At 45.1% G+C, this 21900-nt stretch overlaps 1 protein-coding gene and 1 non-coding gene across 5 annotated transcripts in view; both read right to left on the bottom strand.

The window, feature by feature from the left end:
• Nucleotides 1–16309, bottom strand: part of CACHD1 (cache domain containing 1) — a 208044-nt gene extending 191735 nt beyond the window's left edge. For 3 of the 4 annotated variants that reach the window (XR_004820024.1, XR_004820025.1, XM_035727197.1), the window contains exon 1: nucleotides 15921–16309. Coding sequence is in view for 2 of the 4 variants with exons in the window: in XM_035727197.1 (XP_035583090.1) it covers nucleotides 15921–16166 (246 nt within the window). In the remaining 2 variants the exon portion in view is untranslated. The remainder of the gene's footprint in view (nucleotides 1–15920) is intronic. The other variant, XM_035727198.1, reaches the window with a different exon arrangement.
• A 4378-nt stretch (nucleotides 16310–20687) lies between these two features.
• Nucleotides 20688–20794, bottom strand: LOC113917415. Its single transcript, XR_003518228.1, has one exon. It is a non-coding gene; the product is annotated as a U6 spliceosomal RNA (small nuclear RNA).
• Nucleotides 20795–21900: the final 1106 nt, after the last annotated feature.

Below are 21900 nucleotides of genomic sequence, written 5' to 3'. Positions count from 1 at the left end.
CTTGTAGAAAGTAAGACCCTCAAAGGTAGGGACTCTGTTCTGTTCATCCCTGTGTCCTACAACTTGAGCAGAGCTGGAACATTACAGGAGTGCAATCAACAGTTACTCATCAATTGATTGACTCAATCTAAGAACGTACGTAGGCCACATTAACCAAAACTCCTTAATAGGGCTTTGTTTCTAGCTGAAAACAAGAACTGCAAAATCCACAACTCTCTTTTAAAGATTTTTATCTATCCTGGATTATGGTTTATTCTTTCTAACCCTGGTGATTATTAATAAAAGCAAATACCTTTTTTTTAAGTTATCTTGTTCTCACAACAGATTTTGGCCCCCATAAAGAAAATAAAAAGTACATCTGAATTTAAAACAAAACAAAAAAAACCCTCAAAACTGAGGCACTTTGGAACTTGGAACTTTTGGAATGGAAATGTTCTAAAACTAGATGGCATCCACTGTAAACATCTACAAAATTAATAAAACCAATAAATTGTTTTTCAAAAAGTCAATAAGGAAACAACCCAATTTAAAAATGGTCAAAAGTTGGGGTGACTGGGTGGCTCAGTTGGTTAAGTGTCTCTCAGCTGGGGTCATGATCCCAGGGTTCTGGGATTGAGCCCCATGTCCCTGCTCAATGGGAGCCTGCTTCTCCCTCTCCCTGCTGCTCCCCCTGCTTGTTCTCTGTTAAACCTCTGTCAAAAAAATAAAATCTTAAAAAAAGTCGAAAGTTTTGGCATTTTGCCAGAAAATTACATCTATCTATATATATATATATATTATACACACACACACACAAATGGCAAATAGGCACATTGAAAAATGCTCCGCACCATTATTCACTAGGGAGATGTTGATTAAAACCACAATGATTTATTACTTCACATTTTACAATGGTTAATGTTACAATGACTGACCCAATCAAGTTCTGGTGAAGATGGGGAGCAACCATGACGTTCATACATTGCTAGTGGAATAACAAAAGGATATAGACCCAGGGGCGCCTGGGTGGCTTAGTCCATTAAGCATCTGACTTCGGCTGGGGTCATGATCCTGGAATCTGTCCTCCCAACCCCCCTAAGCCCCCCACCCTCCACATCAGGCTCCCTGCTTCTCCCTCTGCCCCTCACCCTGATTGCCCTCTCTTGCTCTCTCAAACAAAAATCTTTAAAAAATAAATAAATAAATGATAGACACTGTCTGGAAAGCAGACTGGCAGTTTCTTACAAAGTTTAACGTATGACATAATAATCCCACCCTTAAAAATGTGAAAACTTATGTTCAAACAAGAACTTCTACTTAAATGTCTATAGTAGGAATGCTTATAGATTTATGATTTTAAGAAATCCAAACCTTTTCAATTGGTAAATGGATAAACAAACCAGTGAGTTGGTACACAACAATGGAATTCTATGCAACAATAAAAAGGAATGAACTATTCATATACACAGCATGGATGAATGTCAAATTATGTTAAATTTAAAAACCAAGACTCAAAGTGCAAATCATAAAGCATTTATAGCACATTCTAGAAAAGACAAAACTACAGAGATGGGGAACACCCCAGTGGTTTTCAGGGGTTCCAAGTGGGGTGAAGAGAGGACTGACTACAAAGGAGCAACATCAGAATTTGGGGGGTGATAAAAAGTTCTCTGCATTGACTATGATGATAGTTGCTTGACTGTTCATTTATCCAAATTCATGGAACTCTATACCACAGAATACCTTTTCACACCCATCAGGATGGCTATTTTACAGAAGCAAGTTTTGGCAAGGATGTGGAGAAGTGAGAATTCTTGTGCATTGCTGTAAGAATATGATGTCAGTGGGGTGCCTGGGTGGCTCAATTGGTTAAGCATCTGCTTTCAGCTCAGGTCATGATCTCAGAGTCCTGGGATGGAGCCTCACATTGGGCTTCCTCCTCAGCAGGGAGTTTACTTCTCCCTCTCCCTCCGTGATCTCTAATAAGTAAAAATCTTTAAAAATTATATATATATATAATTATAAATATATAAGGGGCACCTGGGTGGCTCAGTCCTTAAGCATCTGTCTTTGGCTCAGGTCATGATCCCAGGGTCCTGTGATTGAGCCCTGCATCAGGCTCCCTGCTCCGCAGGAAGCCTGCTTCTCCTCCCTCTCCCAATCCCCCTGCTTGTGTTCCCTCTCTCGCTGTGTCTGTTAAATAAATAAATGAAATCTTTAAAATATAGATATATATAAAATGTCAGTTACTATGGAAAACAGTAGGACTATTCCTCAAAAAATTAAACATAGAATTCTGTGATCTAGCCATTCCACTCTGGGTATATACCCAAAAGAAATGAAAGCAGGGACTCAAACATCTGTACACTCATGTTCATAGAAGCATTATTTACAGTAGCCAAAAGGTGGAAGTGTCCATTGATAGATGAATGAACAAACACAATGTAGCATATACATACAATGGGTAATTACTCAACCTTAAAAAGGAAGGAAATTGTGATTCATGTTATAACATGAATGAACCCTGAAGACATTATGGTAAATAAGTCAGTCACAAAAGGACAAATATTGTATGATTCCACCATTTATATGAGCTGCTTAGAGTAATCTAATTCATAGAGAAAGAAATTAATAGTTACCAGGGGCTGCAGGGAGAAGAAGAGAGATGTTTAATGAGTACAGAGTTTCAGTCAGGGAAGACGGAAAAAGTTCCGGAGACGGATGGTGGTAATAGCCACACAGCATCATGAAAGTAGTTAATGCCCAGAACTGAACAATTAAAAATGGTTCAAATAGAAAATGTAATGTTATGTAGATTTTACAATTTTTTAAATAACATGAAAAAATATTTGAGGTTTTTCAAAGATTTGGTTATAAAAGGTCAAAGCCACATTAAAAAGTGATGATTACTATCTGCAGGGGAAAAATACTTTTACTGCATGTAACTAAACGAATGTAAGGCAGTGGGGGGAAAGTATATTTGAATCATTAGTGCAGGACTTCATTACTGTACTCAGTTGATTCCAGGTTTTTTTTGGGGGGGGGTTGTTTTGTTTTTTTTGCCAAGAAATAACATGGGAAGCATGAGTATTTTTTTTTAATTATAAAGAACTATGAAGCTACATTTAAATTTTTCTCCATGATCTATGTGAATGAAGCTGCAGTCTCTTCTCTCTCTCCTCCCTCACCTGGAAAAAACAGACGGCCTACTGCAGATTGTCCAATTTCCAGACCTCTACAGATCCCGGGTCTTTCACTCTGAATCCTCATCCTTCTAATGGGACCTTATCAGGAAAGTCATGACCAAAGAGTTAATGGCAAACAACTATCCTTGTGTTAACTAGGAATAAGACTCCAAATTCTTCACTTGCAGCATCTTTCTGCACGCATACTAAGTCAGCCCCTGGTTTGATTTCAGTTCTTCAAAGTGGGCCATAGTCCTGCCTCTCAAGACTTGGATGTAGGCTCTTCCCTCTGTTGGGATGCTAGTCCCCCCACCCCAAACCCTCCCTTGATTCTCATTCCTCCTTCAGCAGCTCCCAACTCCTCCCCTGATTGGCTCCTTCTTTGTGAGGCTCCCCAAACCCTCGCCCCCCCCACTGGCTCCTCCTCTTTCTGCAAACCCCCTCAACCCCTCCTCTGATTGAGGAGGTGCTGGAAAGGAGCCAGATTCTTTCCCATACTACCAGTTGAGAGTTGTCACTCCCTCTCACCCTTGTCCAGTTAAGTATTTGAGTGATTATAAGTACCAAGCACCATTCCACATGAAAACAGGACTGAACAATACAGAGCAACCTGTAGGAGGTTAAGGGGTGTGACAAACAATAAAGTAAACAAGGTAAGGAGACAGAGTGAGGACAGGCAAAGCAGGGTACCATTAAAGGTGCCCTAGGAGTGCTTCTTGCTATTCCTAGGCAGAGGGAACAAGTTCAAAGACCCTGGGGCAGGTGTGTGCTTGGAATATTAGAGGAACAGTGTATGTGTGTGTGTGGGAAGGGTGGTAGTTGGGTGGGGTGAGGGGAGGTAAAGCCACAAAAATATCAGGGGCTAGGTCCCATGTGGCTGTAAAGGCCCCTGTAACTTGGGATTTTATGCTGAGTTAGACAGGAACCTTTAGAGAATTTCAGGCAAAGAAGTAACATTCTGACTCCCCCCTCCCCAAAGATTTTCAAACATCTCCCTGGTAATCTTTCTAATAGCCCTGGCTTCCTTCTAATACTATTCAAAAATTGATAGTTTATATTTACTTACATGATTATTTCTTTAATGTCTATTTCCCCTAGCAGATGGTATACTCCATGAGAAGAAGGCTTGTGGCTCTTTTAAATCACAAACTGAAATCCAAGCATAGGACCTGGCATATAGTACATGCTCAATAAATAGTTAATTAATAAATTCTAGCCTCTAGGATAAAGTAGCTCTAAGTACATACTCTGCAAATACACTTTTGTCTTTGTTATATTCCAATATACATACCTCAATTTTCTCTCACATGAAGAAATTAGACATCAGAACCAATCAATACTTAAGAGTCCTAATATGCTTGATATTCTGCTAGATACTTTCACTAATCTGAAACATTTTAAATCTTTAGTAGCCAGTAAAGGCTGAAGACATTTAGCTGTAAGCCTAGAGTAATTAATGAAATTGATACATGAAACAGTAGCAAAAGCTAAATTTGGAGTAAACATGAGAATGTCACAAAGTCTACTGTTGAAAGTTGGCCAATTTCTGTAGTCCACATTTTTTGAGTCCTTACTATGTGCCAGAGACAGTACTGACCCACACCAGGACTATATGATGAATAAATCTGGGCAGAATTTCGTTATGGGAGTTCATGCTCTAATAACTCCCACCTGTACAAAGCTTTACAAGTGTTTGCAACACTTGCCCACATTTATTATCTCAATATACATGTATGGAAAAAAAAAAGGTCTAGGCTTCCTTGATGGTCATATTAATTTACACTAACTCCAGGGAACTCAACCCATAACAAATACGATTGGTTCACATTCAGGACAAAGTCTGGTCCCCTGTCCTGTATCCCCTAACCCCACCCCAAGACTACAAAAGGGTAAATATCCCCATTTCACAGGAGGATTGATGGAGTCAACTCTGGATCCAAGAGCCAAGATTGCCAAAAACCTCAATTCTCCAGGCTTTCTCTGAAACCACACAGGCAGCAACAACCCAGTGACCTTCCCCCAGCGAGAAGAGAGAACAGGAAGCAAAGAGTAAAAAACAGCCTCTCTCGCAGAGTGGCCAGGGGTAGGCCTCATTCAGAGGTGCCACTTCTACCCAAGCAGAACCCGGAACACATCCCACTTCAGCACCTCCTGCTTCTGGGCTGGCAGAAGAGGCCCTGGCTTTGGAAAAAGCCAACCCAATAAAAGTGGATGAAATTAGGACAAACAAGTCCAGTATCTGGGCATGGGCACAGGGAACCATCCAAATGGACAAAAACATCCCATAAAGTCTCATCTGAGTTAGCAAATAATTGAGGATGGGCAAGAAAGCCAACAAGTCCTTCTGTACCTCTTATTTCTTAGAAAGGAATGTAAGCATCACAAAAACACTTAAGAATATTTAAGTACACGCCTGTACTCTACCAATAAGGCAATATATACTCAAATCACTTATAATTATTATAACATTTATGTTAGAGAGGTGATATCCTTCAAAATTTCTTCTTCAAATGTGTTTTCATGGTTAGACACTGCACACTTCTTTATGGCATCCCTGTGATTCTTTTCTCTCCTGTATAGAATCCTCACTTTATTTTCAAGATACATGAGAATACAAAGACTATTTTAAGCTTGGTAATTATTTTATATATGGAGTCAGGGCAGACTGATGAATCTGCACTCCACTGTATTTATGGATCATTAATTTCTAGCCATTCCTCTTTTGAATTAAGATTTCTTAAAAAGAAAGTTGGCCATCATATACTAGACTCAGTTTGTCTTGTTTCCTTAATGCACGCCTTATCAGCTCTGCCACAGCTGAAGTGATTCCAAATTGCTTTATGACACACTTGGATTTTCTCCCACTAATAATTCCTCCTTCCTGCCCATGACTGGCAGGCGTCTGCCCCCCTGCAGTAATGTGGGACAGCTAATTATCTACCAATCCACCTTGCTATTCCACACTTGGCAACTTTTATCTGCACGGGACAGATGCACTCTCCACGTTTGAAGTAAAACGTCAGTCTCTGCTAACGCAACAAGACTTACATCACTAATGATGTCTCTACACTTTGAAGAAACAACTCAAAGCCTAATTAAAAATTCAGATTCATTCTCACTGGCTTGTCGATTTTCACTGCCCTTCCACCAGGGCCTCGAAAGTATTTTTTTTTTTAAATACTCCATGCAAAAATAAAACTTAAAAAAATGTCCAAGGGGAATTAAAAAAAGTGCTACAGTCTTGGGCCTTGACAGTCTTTAAAATAATTGTTATGGTTGGAACAGAATCAAGACGTTATCACACACAACAGATAACAATTTACCCACTGGTTTCTTCTCTACAATTACAATAAAACACACGATTTCCAGGGAAATATGGACTGTAAGTTACTTTTCAGCGATCCACGCTGGTATTTAGGTGTTGGAATTTTTCTAACTGTAATTAACTCAGAAATCATTGGACTATGTAATCTGAAGGAGAGGAAAACTCCTTTCTCCTTTTGAACTCAGAACAAAGTGGGCAAGGTAAAGAGGCATTCAAATGACATTTTATTTTGTTTCATTATCAAATTGAATAAATAACTTCTCCAAAGTAATCATTTTTTTTCCTTGGTGAAAATTAAAGCAAAGCAAAACAAAAACTTCATACTCCTAATGACTAGGGAGATGCAAGTTCTGGGAATCCAAAATAGAACTTTGCCTGAAAATTACAGGTGGAATTTCCTTCAGTAGCCTTTACATAAACAAAAACCAAAGTGTTCCTCCCTTCAAGTTTTGTTTTCTTTATATGCTTTACCTTTTAAATAAAAAATTACTCTAGTGGTGGTACAGTTCACAATTATAAATAAACGGACCATTTAAAATTGCTCTTAAAAAAAAAAAAACAGCTAACAACATTGTAGAAGTCTCAAAATTTTTGTTTCATCTGTGGCTCACCAACTTTTAGATATTTCAATAACAACTTACTGAAACAAAAACAAAAACCCAGTCAGTTGTCAAAGTCAACTATCAGCTTTATATTCTCATCCGTCAAAAACTCTCCCCCCTCACAAAGGAATGTAAAGGTCTTAATTAAGTTTCCTTTCCATTTTAAGGCAAAACTCTCTTGGAAAAAATGGAGCTCCCACAGGATAATACTGTGTAAAAGGTCAAAAAGCAGGAGTTTTAAGACCAACACTTGCGTTCTAAGTCTACCACTATACTACTGGTGTGATCCCCAGAGAGCCACCTGCCTCATTGGGCCTCAGTTTCTCATCTGTAAAAGGGAGGTAGATGTGACGCTCCCTCATTCTTCCCAGTCCTCATGGCACCCAGTGATCTGAGGAACTGAATGGTCAGGGAGGAAAGGTGTGCCACGGGCCTGCTAAGCCTGGATTTGTACACCACCTGAGGGCAGACCACAAGACCGCAGTGGAAAGCTAGGCAGCCTGCCTTCCAGCCAGAAGCAGGGAGACCACACAGCAGGCCCTCTCTGAACTGGACTTGGGGAGTCAGAACAAAGCTATGGAGAAGGCCCTAGCAGCTGGTGGCAGCTGGTGTCTGAATCCTAAACCATTTCAGCTGAGTTTTCTGGGTACCGAGCTTTCTCCAGATTCCTAGTTCCTTTTCCCCCATAGCACATCTCCAAATGCAAGACACTCAGGCACGAATAGCAGCGAGTTCCCAACTCAAACACTGCTAAGCTACTGCCTGCCATGTTGAAACAAAGGGGAGGACCTATTTAAGAAAGTAGGCATGCAGAGAAACTGTGTACTGCCCACATTGTTTGAGCCCTAATCTAGGGACTGCCCAAAGATCTACCCAGACTGTTCAAGCACTTAAAGCAATAGTTCCTTTCTTGTTCAGCCAGTGTAACTGGGTGTTCTTTACCTGCCATATAAGAAGTCTTGACTGAAATGAAGGATCCAAGGATCCCACAACCTGGCCTCTGTCTAGTTCTCTGACCTCTATCTGCACCCTTCCTTCCCTCTGGCTCTCCAAACTCCAAACCTTAAAGCCAGGTTTCCATTCCTTAAAGGTATCATCACAAAGGGGCCTTCTGGGAACTCTACTCTTTGACTAACCAACTCCTTCCTTCCACCTTTTTTCTGGAAAGCCTTCCAGAAAAATCCTTCTCCATCCCCTAATACATAAATGTCCCTGACATACTTTCCCCGGCATCCAGTAATACTTCCCTCATCCACTGCTCTGGAAATTAGCTGATGGAGAGCTCAGACAGGACCTAGTGCCTGACACCAAATATTCAATAGCAATTTGCTTATGGTAACAGAGAGCTCATCTCCCAAAGCAATCCAATTTAGAACTCTTCTATCAGAAAGTTTTCCTTTCCTTTATACAGAAGCTTGTTTCCCCATAACCTTTACACCCAAGCATGGATTTTTACCTCCTGGAACCCACAGAGTCCTTTCAATCCAGGCACTGCAAATTGGTGGCCTCTGGCCTGATCCAGCCTGCAGACGTGTTTGGCTTGGCCCACAGTTTCTGTGCATTTTTTTTTTTTTAAATCCAAATTAGTTGCCAACACTTTTAAGAATCTATAGAGTTTTGTCTAAAAGCCAGACATCCACCTTCTCCTGAAGAACAGTCACGTGGCCTCACCAGACCCACATGGCCAGGGGACAACTGCGGAGGAGATCTGCAGCTGCTGTTTACAATACCAATGCCACTCCCCACTGAACCACACCTCGCCTACCTCGCTCATTTGGTCTGACTGACTCCTTTTAGCCCCAGGTGTAGTCTAGAGCCCATAGTTTAGCCTTTCTTTCTAGTTGGTCTTGACCCATAGAAACTGGTTTCGCCTCCCTGAAAATACATGAGCCCTCAGATGGAAAGCAATGGGCGTTCTTGGCCTCTCCTACACTCTCCCAGCCTCCAGTTCTGCATGGAGGCACCCAGTGAATATTTGCTGACAGACTCTTCAGAAGACAGATGTGTAGTCCACCTTCTCCTCTTCAACCTTCCCCTCTCCCCCACTTACAGCTTATCTTGCCTTATCCCTTCCTCACTCCTGCCTTCTCTGGAAGGGGCAGAGAAGAGGGACAAGGAGAAGATCCAGTCCATGATGCATCAGTCAAATACATGTGCAGAGACTATATGCTGCTCACTATGAAAACAAGGAACCTCACAGCCTCGGGCAGAAAGCTAGATGTGAAAATGGGGGCCAACTGCTTGTGTAAGGGAGGGGGGAAAAGGGTCCCAGAGGAGGTCCCCCCCAAAAAAAAGAAGCTTGGGCATTACTTCTGGAAGCAAAGCTACTATTCATAAAGAGTTGGGGGGGGCACAGCGATGGTTTTGCTCAAAAACTCAGGCATGTCACCATAAAACACTAAGTATATACCCTTCAAATATTTGTCTTTATCTGTGGATTGTAAATTCTATATACTAGTACACCATTATGTATATTATAAAACTTTTTTAAAAGATTTATCTATTTGACAGAGAGAGACACAGCGAGAGAGGGAACACAAGCAAGGGGAGCAGGAGAGGGAGAAGCAGGCCTCCCCCAGAGCAGGGAGCCCGATGCGGGGCTCGATCCCAGGACCCTGGGATCATGACCTGAGCCGAAGGCAGACACTTAACGACTGAGCCACCCAGGTGCCCCTTATAAAACATTTTAAAATACAGAAATAAGGATGCAGTTTAAATATTCTGGATGAAAATAAATTATGGATGAAATTAGGGGAGATCTGGAATTTGCTTCAAAAATAATTGGGGAGTGGGTGGAGGCGGGACAGGCAGAGATAAATGTAGCTTGACCAGGAGTTGCTGTTTCAGCTGGTTAAGAGGTACATGGGCATTGTTATGCTATTCTTTTGGTTTTTTTCCTCAAATCTTTGTTAACAAAAAGTGTGAAAGCCCATACTATTAATAACAGGGTAATAATTTCTTCGTAAACCCCAAAGGATGGTTTTGCACCACATCCCTAAGTCTGTACACCCCACTTTGGCAAGCCCTGGGACAAGGAGTGACCACACTGAAATCTGCAGGTTCTCAAGATTTGCTTTTGGTTTCATTCAGGCTTAGGAACTACATGTTTGCCTTCCAGGTTCTGTTCCTGACACTAAAAAGATGGTCCCATACTTCTGTTTACTGACTGTTCCTATGTTAGACCTTGTGCTAGATACTTGTCTTTTAATATCTATTTCCCTTCATTAACACCATGAATGAAGCATGAAGACACTAATATTCAGAGCAATTTAACATGCTGAAGTTAGCATTAATAACTTAGCTGAGTCAAAATTGTTGCTTCTGTCGTCCCTTCCTATTTTGAATTTTTTGTTTGTTTTTTTTTTTTTTACACCAGGTCAAAACAGATCCAAAATAAATCCCACTGCACAGAATACCAGAATTCCAGAGTTCTGCAAAGTTCCTGTCTGCTCATCCACTTAAGCTCAAGGAAGGAACTCCTCAAGCAGCAACCAGAAATAGCACTAAGTTATAAAGTGTGAAACCATCTCCTTCCCCTCCCCCCACACACCTCCAGACTCAAACAGGATTGGCAGGAAAAATATAAGCACAGGCTCCGATGCCAACTAAGACAGGTATTAGTGGAGAGGAAGTGGAAAGAGTATTAAGCACAACGGGGATAGTCCACCAGAAGTCATTCAACATGCTTTCCCCTGGCTCACTCTTACCAAGTTCAACTCCGAGTCATCCATCAATGGTCAATTTTCTTCTACTCCTCAATTTCAGAAGAGAGAAAGGCAGCAATTTTCCCTGCTAGGGCCTATATTGTACATAGGGCATAGAATAAAACCACATTATTTGCAACTAGAGGTGACTCCCCCCCCAATAAGACATTCAATATTGCTTAAGTACACATTCAAATTATCATATACCATTCCTGGTACAATAGACAGGACTTAGGAAAAAATACAAGTCTGACCTAAACATAACTGCAAACCAAAATGTTTGAGTCCAATAACCACAGAAGCTCCAGAGTGGCAGCCAGTGAGCTAAGACAGGAGGCCATATGAAATGTCCAAGAGTCACAGCCACATCCCTACTCAGGGCTTTAAGATATACCAGCTATTCTGTCCAGTGCCACCAAAGGGTATGAGAACTGTTCAGTGAACTCCTGATTTGGTCAGCCTTCATGTTTGGGGCTTTCAGGATCGACCTCTGTGTTCACAGTTCACTGAAAACACTGAGAAAAGAGTAACCAACTTCCCAGACTTCCCCAGATGGCCTTGGGCAGCCCTCCTCTGTGCTCCCATAATGCCTCGCTCCTCTCTCTGCCTCCGCACCACCCACGGCATGCTATGGCCTCTGCCTCTTGCCAACCCCCTGGATCATACCGCCTCTTTTCATATTGGTCTCCATCATCAGTTCTGAGCTTAAGGGCACAGACCAGGCTTCATCCACCTTGTATTCCCAGCTAAGTCTAACCCAAGGCCCTTCACAGCCCCCCCCCCCACCAAAAATTTGCTGAACGTATGCAAAATGAACAATGCATTTAGGCAATGCGGTCCTGGTACATACAAACGCCTCCCCTTTCACTTTCAGCAGCAGCCTCGAATTTACAACTTCGTTCTAGATTTTCAGCCAGCACCTCAGCCCAGCTGAGCCTTTCAGTTCCTAAAGTCACATCTGTCCTGGCTGCTACCCTTGCCTGAATTTGAGTTGGAGCTCTCGTTTGTGCTTCTGGTACTTCTTCTGCCCCTCCTGGAAGGGCCCTCCCCACCCCCACCCTATCCCCCCAACACCCCCCCGCCCCACCTTCCAGGCCCCAAACAGCAGCTGTCTGACCAACCTGCTGGTGTGTGTGCCAAGTTCACAGTCACTATGCCCGGCCCAGCAGAGCTGCGTTAGAGCTAACATCAAGGCGGGCACACTGGCCAGGTGCCAGGCCCTTGCTGTTAAGAAGCCTGTATTGTCATATAATGTTAAATGGGCCTTATAAGTGCCTGGTGAAATGGTTGCCAGAGCCAGATATGCCTTCTAACAAGCAGACATTGTTCTTTAACCATTTTCCCTGTGCAATCTTCCCTCCTCCTGCAGATTACAGACTCCTCCAGGCGCTATGCCGGAATACCTCCTTGTAAATCCCCTCAACACCTAGCACAGGGTTCTGTGCACAGTAAGCTTTCAATTAATAAGCTCTCCATTTAAGAGCCACCATATCCACCAACACTTGCCAGCCCCAGCTTCACAGGAACAAATGCCTTCACATGCACTATTTCCAGTAAATCCAATCTCTAGGAGGAACCATCATCCCCAGTCTTGCAACTAAAGATCGCCCAACTTTTAAGTGGCAGGGCTGACTCCAGGTCTCCAAATACCCAATGTCAAGTTCTTTCTTTCCCCTCCAAGATGCTGCTTGATAAAAACTTGCTGTGGGAGCGATAGGCAGACACACATCTGCCTTGCCACAGCCACTCTGCTCCCCACATCTCAATGTTGATGGCTTCACTCCGCCAGACCCCTGAGGAGATGAGGATTAGGTTTTTGACTTTTACCCATGATGTAGGAGGTCTGCTGGGGTTGGGGGGGGGCGGCAGTATTCAGTGGCAGCTTTCCCAAGGCACTGGCAAAATTAGTTGGTGCAAATCATTTAAAGTTTTTTTTTTTTTAATTTTGTCCATTACGAGAAATGAATGACCAAAAAAAAACAAAAACAAAAACAAAAACAAAGCACAAAACAAAAAAAACCCAACCCAGGAGTAGGCAGCCTTCACGAGAAAACCTTTCCAAGAAAATCTTTAAGACAGAGAATGAAAAGCTGTCTATCAGCAAGCATCATAACCTTGCCATGGGAAACTGCAGTGCTGAAAGAAGGCCTGATTTTTGCTTTTGTAAAACTACCCCTTGCAACCCCCGGTGAGCAGTCTGTGCTGCCATTCGAAATGCTGGATCAGGCCTCATTTGAGGGCTGCTTCGCAATTTCTCAAAATTAAAAATGGTCTTTGGAGAATTTCTTCCACAGAAGGGGTTTAAAAGTCTGAAAATAGGCTTTTTACATGTAAACTGACCTGCAGAAGGCTTAACAATGAGGTGCTCTCCCGAAAGGTCTGCCCTGTGCTCCAAATGCCAAGGTCAAATGAGCCTTGACTGAGTGGGAATATTTTTTTCTTGCAAAGAGACCTAACCTGTCTCCAAAACCCCTCATATCTGCATATCTTCTCCCCCACCCCTCCTATCTGCCTATGTAAGTCTGACCCTGGCCACCTTAACACCCACAGGAGGCTACCTACCTCTGAACGACAGAATAGCTCCACAGCTATAAAATCGAACATTCCACAAGGGAGGACTCTATAATCTGCACTTTAAATACCTAAACCCACATAATTTCAGACCCATTGAACAAATCCCAGAGGTTTACAGAGGAAAATGTGAGGCTCCAAATCTTTGTTCTAAGGGCCAAAAAAACCTAACCTGCCTTGGATTTTATTTTACAATTACTCCTCCCCCCAAAAGCTGGCAGTCCAACAAAATTAAAAAGAGACTCTTTCCCCAATTTTCCCCAGATGGAGGCAAGTGGCAGATCAATGTACAGCTCAAGGAGAGGAATTTAAATACAGTATGTGCTTCTCCTTTCAAAAAAGGAGAGAAGCCACTTCACATTTTGCCAGACAAAACCCTGTCCCCAGGAGGCCAGTTTCCACAATGAGGTTGCAAAGGTGCTAGAAAGAGGCCAGTAGGGAGGAGATACAGGGCCATTTGGGCACAAACCCCCCCCACAGATCAGAGCTTTTTTTTTCCAAAGTGTCTCCTTTTCAACAGGGGAGCCTTTTAAAAGTACATTTGCTTTGGATCCTACCTGAATGACAATGTGTTGGGATCCAATTTCACCTTTTGTCAAGGATCGGGTGAGAAACAGTAAAACCGCTGTCAGCATCTTAGAAAAAGCCAAGTCCCTAGCTTATATGGGGAAGCGGGGGGGGGGGGGGGGATACTTACAATCCCTTGTCCCGCCCTAGTGATGGGGTGAAGGTGACAAATGCCTCCTAATCTTACAAGCAGTCTGAAACTCAAACATATTAGACGTCCTTTATTTAAAAAGGTGTCACTATGCAAAAGACAATTGTGCTCTGAATTGAAACATTCACCAGTGGGGGGGGGGGGGGGAGATCTTAGTTCCTTCCTAACATTTTAGTTCCATTTCCTCTAAAAGTCACTTCACTCCTAAGAACTGTCAACAATCATCAGAAAATGCATGTGGAAAAGGATAACAGAACCTGAACCTGAAAAATCTGCACAGAAAAGGACAACTAAATGATGTATCTTGAAAGCTTATCTATTGTTATGCAAATGAAGAAATATCAGACTCTATTGCACTTCGTGGCCGGGTGTCTGCAAATACAGAATTACCTTTCAAGCAAGCCATCCACTCCTCAATCTCAACTAAAAACAAAACAAACAACAAAAGCCCAATGTCTTTCACTACAGTGGAAAAGGTCTGGAGGAGTGATTTTGGGAAAATTGTATCATCCTGAGAGAAGACTCAGGGTTGAGGGGGGAGGCCTGCTAGGAAGAAAGATTTTAAGGGGGGGCGGGGGGCGGGAGAAGACGTCGGAAACCTGAATCCCAAAGTGACTCAAAACACCTCCCCCGGTGGGAGGTGGAAGGGTGGTCACAGTAGAATCGAAATCAGAAACCTATTCCGAGAGCACATTCCTGGAAACTTCGCTCTTTCGAAGACCACATTTATCACCATTATTGTTGTTAGAATGCATAAGGGAATAAGGTTATTTTACGGAAGAATGTTACAGCAAAGGTTCCAGACTCTTAAGGTCACCTCCACCTCTCCTAATCGACTGGGCCTTTCTTGCAAGAAGATAAAATAATGGCAGGGTAGAATCTCCAGGTGGTTGCTGTTTAGCAATTTTTACTACTGTTATTAGTAACACCTTCAGGATTCCTTCTTAGCCACGGGCAATCTTTCTGTAAGCCTCTTCCTCCATTGGGGAGGGCCAACATGGTAAACAATACAGAAGAAATGGAAACCTTATTCACTGTTTCCCCTTTTTCCTCCCCCAAAAAGGCACACACAAAACAAAAATCATACAGCGAAGAGTGCGTAAACGACAACAGCAATAGCAGAAAGCAATAAAAAAAAAAAAAGTCCCCCACACCGAACCAGAGTGGGGAATCTACCAGGCCAGCCCCTCCCCCAATACACCCTGGCGGGGAAAGGGAGCGCAGAGTCCGCTCCCGAGGCCGCTCTCCGCCGGGACCCAGGTGGCCCGGGAGCAGCTGCGCACGCTGCGGTGCCTTCCTTCCCGGCGCCCATCCGTGCGCCTCGGTCTGGGGGACACAGGGAGGTGGTCAAGGGGGTGGGGTAGGGGAGGGAAATCGTCGAAGCCAGGCGGGGCTGTCTGCCCCGGGATGGGTACACAAAGAACGAGGGGAGTTTGCAGGGGTAAGGGGGGTGAAAACAAGACTGCGGGGGGAAATACGTGCAAAATTAGGGAAGGGGATTCGAAGAAACCGCTGAGTCCTCGCTGAGATAAAGGAGCTGTTGAAGGGTGGGGAGGGCGGGCAGAGTGGGTTCCGTGCAAAGGACAGAAGCCTCTGCAGAGGAGAAAGGGAGAGGTACCTGTGTACATGAAAGAGGAGTTGGTGGGTAGTCGGGGGGGGGGGGCGGGGGGAAGTCTGCAAAGGGCAGAGGTGTCTGGCGGAAAAGGAGCTCGGTACATACCAGAGAGGTCTGTGCGTGGTCAGTAGGACCTGTACTGGAGAATGGGACCGGGCTCTGCGCATAGGAGAAAGGCAAGATGCCTGGCAAGTTCGGGGGGCGCAAAAGGGGCCACTTACCTGCATGGTGACGACCCCCAGTTCCTCGGCCGCCAGCCTCCGCATCTGGCTCGCCAGCACTTGCGCCTCGTCCAGGATGGAGAAGTCGGCGTCGGCCACGGCGCCCAGCAGCCAGCACGCGCCCAGGCAGAGCAGCCAGAGGGGCGGCCGCGGCGCCCGGGCCCCGGCCGGGCCGGACGAGCCCCGGCAGCCGCGGGCCAGGGCGGCCGCCCCCGCCGTCTCCTCCTCCTCCGGCTCGCGGGCCATGCTGCCTCCCCCCACTCCCCGCCGACTGGCTCAAGGCGCCGGGAAGCGGGGAGGGAGCAACGCGAGGTGCACCCACGGCCCGCTCAGCGCACCCCGCAAAACTTTCTTGCCCTTCTACAGACGCCTCTGCGCGCCGCGGCGGCTCCCAAACTTAGGGGGCGCCCGGCTACAGCGCAGGAGCGCGGGCGGCCACCATCGCCTGGCTCCGGCGGCGGGCGGGAGAGGAAGCGGCCGCCCGAGCGCTCCCAAGGACCCCGGCGCCGGCGCGGCCCCCGCGGCGCGGGGCAGCGGGCGTCTCGGAGGGTGGCGGCGCCCGCACCCGGCGCGCGGGCCGCGGGGCTGACAATCGGAGAGGCGAGCCGCGGAGCTTTCGCTTCCCGGGAGTCCCGGCGCGGCGAGGCGGAGGCGGCGCAGGCGGGCGGCGGCACCCGCGGGCGGCGGCACCCGCGGAGGAGGAGCGGCGCCCGAGCGGCGAGGCTGGGCAGCCACCCCAGCGAGGAGGGAGAGGGGGAGGCTTAAAACACACACACACAACAAAAAACTGAGAGAAAGAAAGAAAGCAAGCGGAGGGGGGAAAGGGAGGCGTCTGGTGCCACCACGCTGCACTCCGGCTCCGTGCACTTCCCGACGCGGCCGCTGCTGCTGCTGCGGTGATTTATGGAAGGAGGGAGAGAGGCGGGGAAATTCCCCCAGTCGCCCCTCCTCTCTTTCCCTCGCTCCCGCCTCAACCGGCCCCCCAGGAGCCGGGGGCCGGAGAGCCGGCTCTCTTCTCGGGTACCAGCCCTGCCGGCGGTGGGGTCCCTCGGACCTTATCCGAGTGGCCGGGGACGGCGACCCACCCCAGCTCTCACCGCCATCGCCAATGCGACGGACTCCGGGATCCCACCCGTTCCACGTTGCATCCAATGTCCCTTTAAGTCCTGGGACGCCGGCTTTCTGCCTGGCAGAGTTTGGGAAGGAGGGGAGCGCCGTTTGTGGGTCCCTTGCTTCTCTTCGGTGTTATTAGTAACAATCACTCGACGAACCAACAGGTGCTTTTATTAACCAGCTACTGTGTGCCCGGCACTGTGCTCTGGGGTTGTATACATTAGCCTTTAATCCCACCACATCCCTATAAGGTACGTATCTTTATCCTAAATTTTTAGGTAACAGACTGAGGCTAAGAGAGGTGGAATAAATTGCCGAAGGTCACCCAGGGGACAAGATGCAGATCCAGAATTAAAGCACGTCTGATTCCAAGGGTCTTGTTCTTAAATACGACATAGTTCTTTCTGTCTCTCTTTGGAAATGAACCATCTGATCCCATCAAAAGTAAAACAAAACCCGCAAAACTACGGAACGAGAGTTGGCCCCACACATCTGCGAAGCACAGGGAGGCCGGGTTAACCTTCCTATGCTTACTCCTGGCTCAGGCTGAGAAATCTCCCGTTGGAAGCACCTGGAACAAGTGGATGGTTGGGGTGGGGGAGGGGTATGCTGAGGCCGCCCTTCTTCCTTCCAAGGGTCGTGAGGTTGCTGCTCCTACCTTCCTAAAGAACAGAGCCATGCCCCACAAGGTGAAGGGGCTTGCCTAGGGATACCTAGCGGGGCTGGTAGTAGGACTACGACCTGGACTTAGTGCTCTTTTGCACTTTATAGTAAAACCTTCTGTTGTACTTCTTTGACTACATTGTATTAAAAACCCACCTCTTGTAATCTTTCCCTGGCCCAATCCCTCCTTGTGATTATTTCTCTATTCTGAATTTCCCAATCAGTGTGGTCTCCTATGCTCTATGTTTTCATTTTGTGACACTCTTCACCCTATCTGCCCTTGAGACAGGAACTCAGACTCTTGCTGCACCATCATTTTGTATGTGCGATATTTGTTTTACATAACTCGCACATGCTAGAACTAGAGTAAGCTTGTTGAGGGCGGAGACCAATCCGCCTCTCCATCATCCACACTTAGCTCAGTACCAAGCATAAAGTAGGTGCTGTAAAAATGAAGCTTTAATTAATGATAGGATAAAAAAAAAATCTACCTGTTGTCTTCTATCCCCAGAGTTGAACTGACATTTGGCAGAGAAATGATCCTATAACTTGTTTTTAACTATTGTACATGGCAATCAGTGGAACAAAACATTTTAGTCCACATGGTAAATGGTAGAGGAAAAAAACCCAAAAATAATGGCAGTTAGCATAATTAATATTTTGTACTGGATTCTTCAAGGATACCGTCACCAGAATTGTCACACATCTCTAAGCCATCCTTCTGAAACTCCTTCAAAATGGCTTCTCTTTCTTTGCCTATCTTTTGTATATTGGTATTTCTTGGGGTCCTATTTCTTGAAATTCTAGTCCTATGTCCCCTTTTTTCACTCCAAGGTTCTTTCTGAGAACTCTCCTGTATACTCATGTCTTCAATTATCAAGACATCAGAGTTTTACAAACTTCTAAACGGAGCTTAATCTCCCCTTTCAGCTGGATTTCCATTTTTCCAACTGTTAGCTAGCTTCTCTAATAACTATACCTACAACTCATTACTGCTTTCCCTCATTCTCCACCTAAATCTGCATCTGACTGCATACCTGGGTGGATGTCACCTGCTCTCCAAGCTAGGCTTCTTACCCGCTGCCTCCACTCCAGCTCCTTGCCTATGTCTCCTGCCCATCTTGGCACTCCATCTGTATCCCATTGGCTGATGTCACTTCTGTCAGTTCCTCGTCACAGCTGACCTGCATTACCACCACAGCCTCCTCCCCAGGCTCCATTCACTCCTTCTTATCCCCATCATTCTGTTCTTCACACCAAAACCAAAGTCATCTTTCTAAAAGTCATATCTAAACTTGTCACTGAGTAACCTAATCATTTCTGACACCCCATTGCAGAGAAATAAAGTTAACACAATAAACAAGCTCTCTGGGGTGCCTGGGTGGCTCAGTCGTTAAGCGTCTGCCTTCGGCTCAGGTCATGATCCCAGGGTCCTGGGATCGAGCCCCGCATCGGGCTCCCTGCTCCGGGGGAAGCCTGCTTCTCCCTCTCCCACTCCCCCTGCTTGTGTCCCCTCTCTCGCTGTGTCTCTCTCTGTCAAATAAATAAATAAAATCTTAAAAAAAAATAAAAAAATAAACAAGCTCTCTGTGCTCTGGTCTGTCTTTCTAGGCTTATTGAAGCCACTCGGCAGCATTTAATAAGCAGCATTGTGATTATCCATTTGAAAGTCTTGTTTTCTCCATCCTAATGTTTCTCGGGTCCACCACCACCTGTAGCCTTGAGGCACTCTTAAACGGCAAATCTAGCGCTCCATCCCAAGTTTACTGAAGTGGAATTGGCAAAGGAGGCCTGAGTCCCACAGTATGCATTTTACAGACCTCCCCCCTCCTCCCACCAAAGGAATCTTTTGAACTGTTTGCTGCAAACAAAGCTCCCCAGGATGGTAACTCATTCATTTATCCCAGTGTCTACAACCAAGAGATTCTCACTACCCAGGAGGAGCCATGCAATATCTCCTATGTTGCTAATGGAGAAAAGTCTCAGAGAAAGTCATTTGTCCAAGATAATACAACTTTAGATGGTGGTACCAGTATGCAAACCTGGGTCTTTAAACACCAAATGGCAAGCTCTGAGCTATTAGTCTGGTGTCAGAATGTTCACACATGTACCTTGGTATGTGATAGACCAGGAAAAGCTTTTTGGTTGATAAACTACTACTCCTTAATGTCCCCAGCCCATATAAGTGAAATTGCCCCACCAATGACCCCTGCTCAGCATTAGTTTATTGCCTGCCAGGGGGGCAACTGATTGGACCAGGCTGGGCATGTGACATGAAGGCAGCCAATCTATCACATGCCAAAGTATGACAAAAAGATTAGCTGGGTCAAACAAATTTTTATTCTCAAAAATTTTAGGAAATACTAAGAGGAAAAGCAGGTAGAAGTAGTAGTTGAAACAAAAAGGACATAAGGAGTCAGAGGAGCCTTGAGTCCCATAATACATATTGCAGGAAATATACAGCCGTATATACATACATAGCACCTACTACATAGAATCACCCAATAAATAGTGGGTATGATTCTGCACACTGAAGCTAGGAAGGAGCAAACATCACAAATGAATGAAGAAAGACAACTGGAGAGAAAAAGAGAGTGGAATACCTAGAACACATGCCTTATAAGGGAAATCACCAAGACCTAGAACTAACTTTCTGGCTCCAATTCCAGTCCACATGTTCTATTAATAAGAGACTCCTTTTTCCTCCCCTTTGTTTGGATGTAATTCTAAAGATCAAGTTCAATCATCTATTCTATATAGTGAAGACACTACTGACTATGTAGCTATTAGAACTTAAAAAATGATGAAAAGACTGGCAGGTGGGCCACAGGTGTCCCTAGGAGACTGTAGACTACCATGAAACTTGCCTGATGGCTTTACCTTCTCATTACAGTGCTCCTGTACTCCTTGCTTGTGACCAAGTTGGACACCTGTTCATTACTTGTTTCCTCCCCAAGTTCCAGCAGTTAACATGTGACCTTGTAATTGTCCATTTGCAAGTCTGTTTTCTCCATCTTAATGTTTCTCCTTGCCTAGGGGCCATGCTAATCTTCTCTATACCATTCCAATTTTAATCTATGTGCTGCCAAAGCAAGCACTTAACGTTTCTCAGAGTGTGGTCTATAACCACCTACAGCAAAATCACCTATCAGGGACTGTGTCAGCTTCCTTCACTGCCACAGAGTCTAGCATGATTCCAGACACAGTAGAAACCCAAATGATATAGGAACAAAGAATTGGGGAAAGATTTTTTTTTTCCCCAAAGATTTATTTATTTATTTGAAACAGAGAGATAGAGCACGCATATGCATGGGGAAGGGGCAAGGGGAGAGGGAGGGAGAGAATCTCAAGCGGACTCCCCACTGAGCCCAGAGCCAGACTCAGGCTCGATCCCACGACGCTGAGATCATGACCCCAGGCGAAACCAAGAGTTGGACGCTCAACCAACGAGCCACCCAGTCACCCCTAGGGGAAAGATTTTTAAGAAAATCCATGAATCATTCACTCTGTGCAAAGAGGGGCACAAACCATTTTGTTCCTTGACTGCTAAAAATGAGCAGACCAAGATTCCTCATCAAACTGGTTGCTCTTCCATATTTGGGGGGTACCAAGCCACTTCAGTGATGAACAAGTTCATGGTAGTCATTGGCTAAGATTCCCACCACAGAAAAATTCCATGTCAAACTGCTTTGAGGGACTCTTGGTCAGATTTCCAAAACTGTGGTATGGAGTTTCTAAGCCACTACAATTTCCCTTTGCATGCTCTAAAGTGGAAACAAAGCCCAACTTTGCAACGAATTCTCAACCTAATGCTGCTGGCTGGCCTCCCACTCAAAACAATAATTGGCTGCAAACTACGTTGAACCTGTGAACTCAGGGAGCTCAAGAGAATAGAATAGGTAACCCCAAGGGCAGATTCTAGCACTTGCTCATTAACTTCCACAGGACTTCAGATCTCAGCAAGTATACTTTATTGCTAAATGAATGGAAACGGCTAATGATCTAGACAGAATCCTAGAATGCAGAGCATCTCTGGCTTTCGTATTCTTCCAAGTGATTTTAAAAATTGTCAGATTTCCCATTCCCCTTCAAATGGGGAGCTTGCAAAGACAGAATAACAGTGAGAGAAGTTTTGGAACCCTACTGTGGGTTGGGCACAATATATGGCACAATGCATTTCTTGAGCGCTTAGTATGTTTCTTAT

This window comes from Zalophus californianus, chromosome 4 (assembly GCF_009762305.2).
Source record: "Zalophus californianus isolate mZalCal1 chromosome 4, mZalCal1.pri.v2, whole genome shotgun sequence".
In the NCBI taxonomy this organism is placed as follows: Eukaryota; Metazoa; Chordata; class Mammalia; order Carnivora; family Otariidae; genus Zalophus; species Zalophus californianus.
The sequence above is the reverse complement of the archived record's forward strand: the minus strand, read 5'-3'. Positions and strand labels throughout refer to the sequence as shown.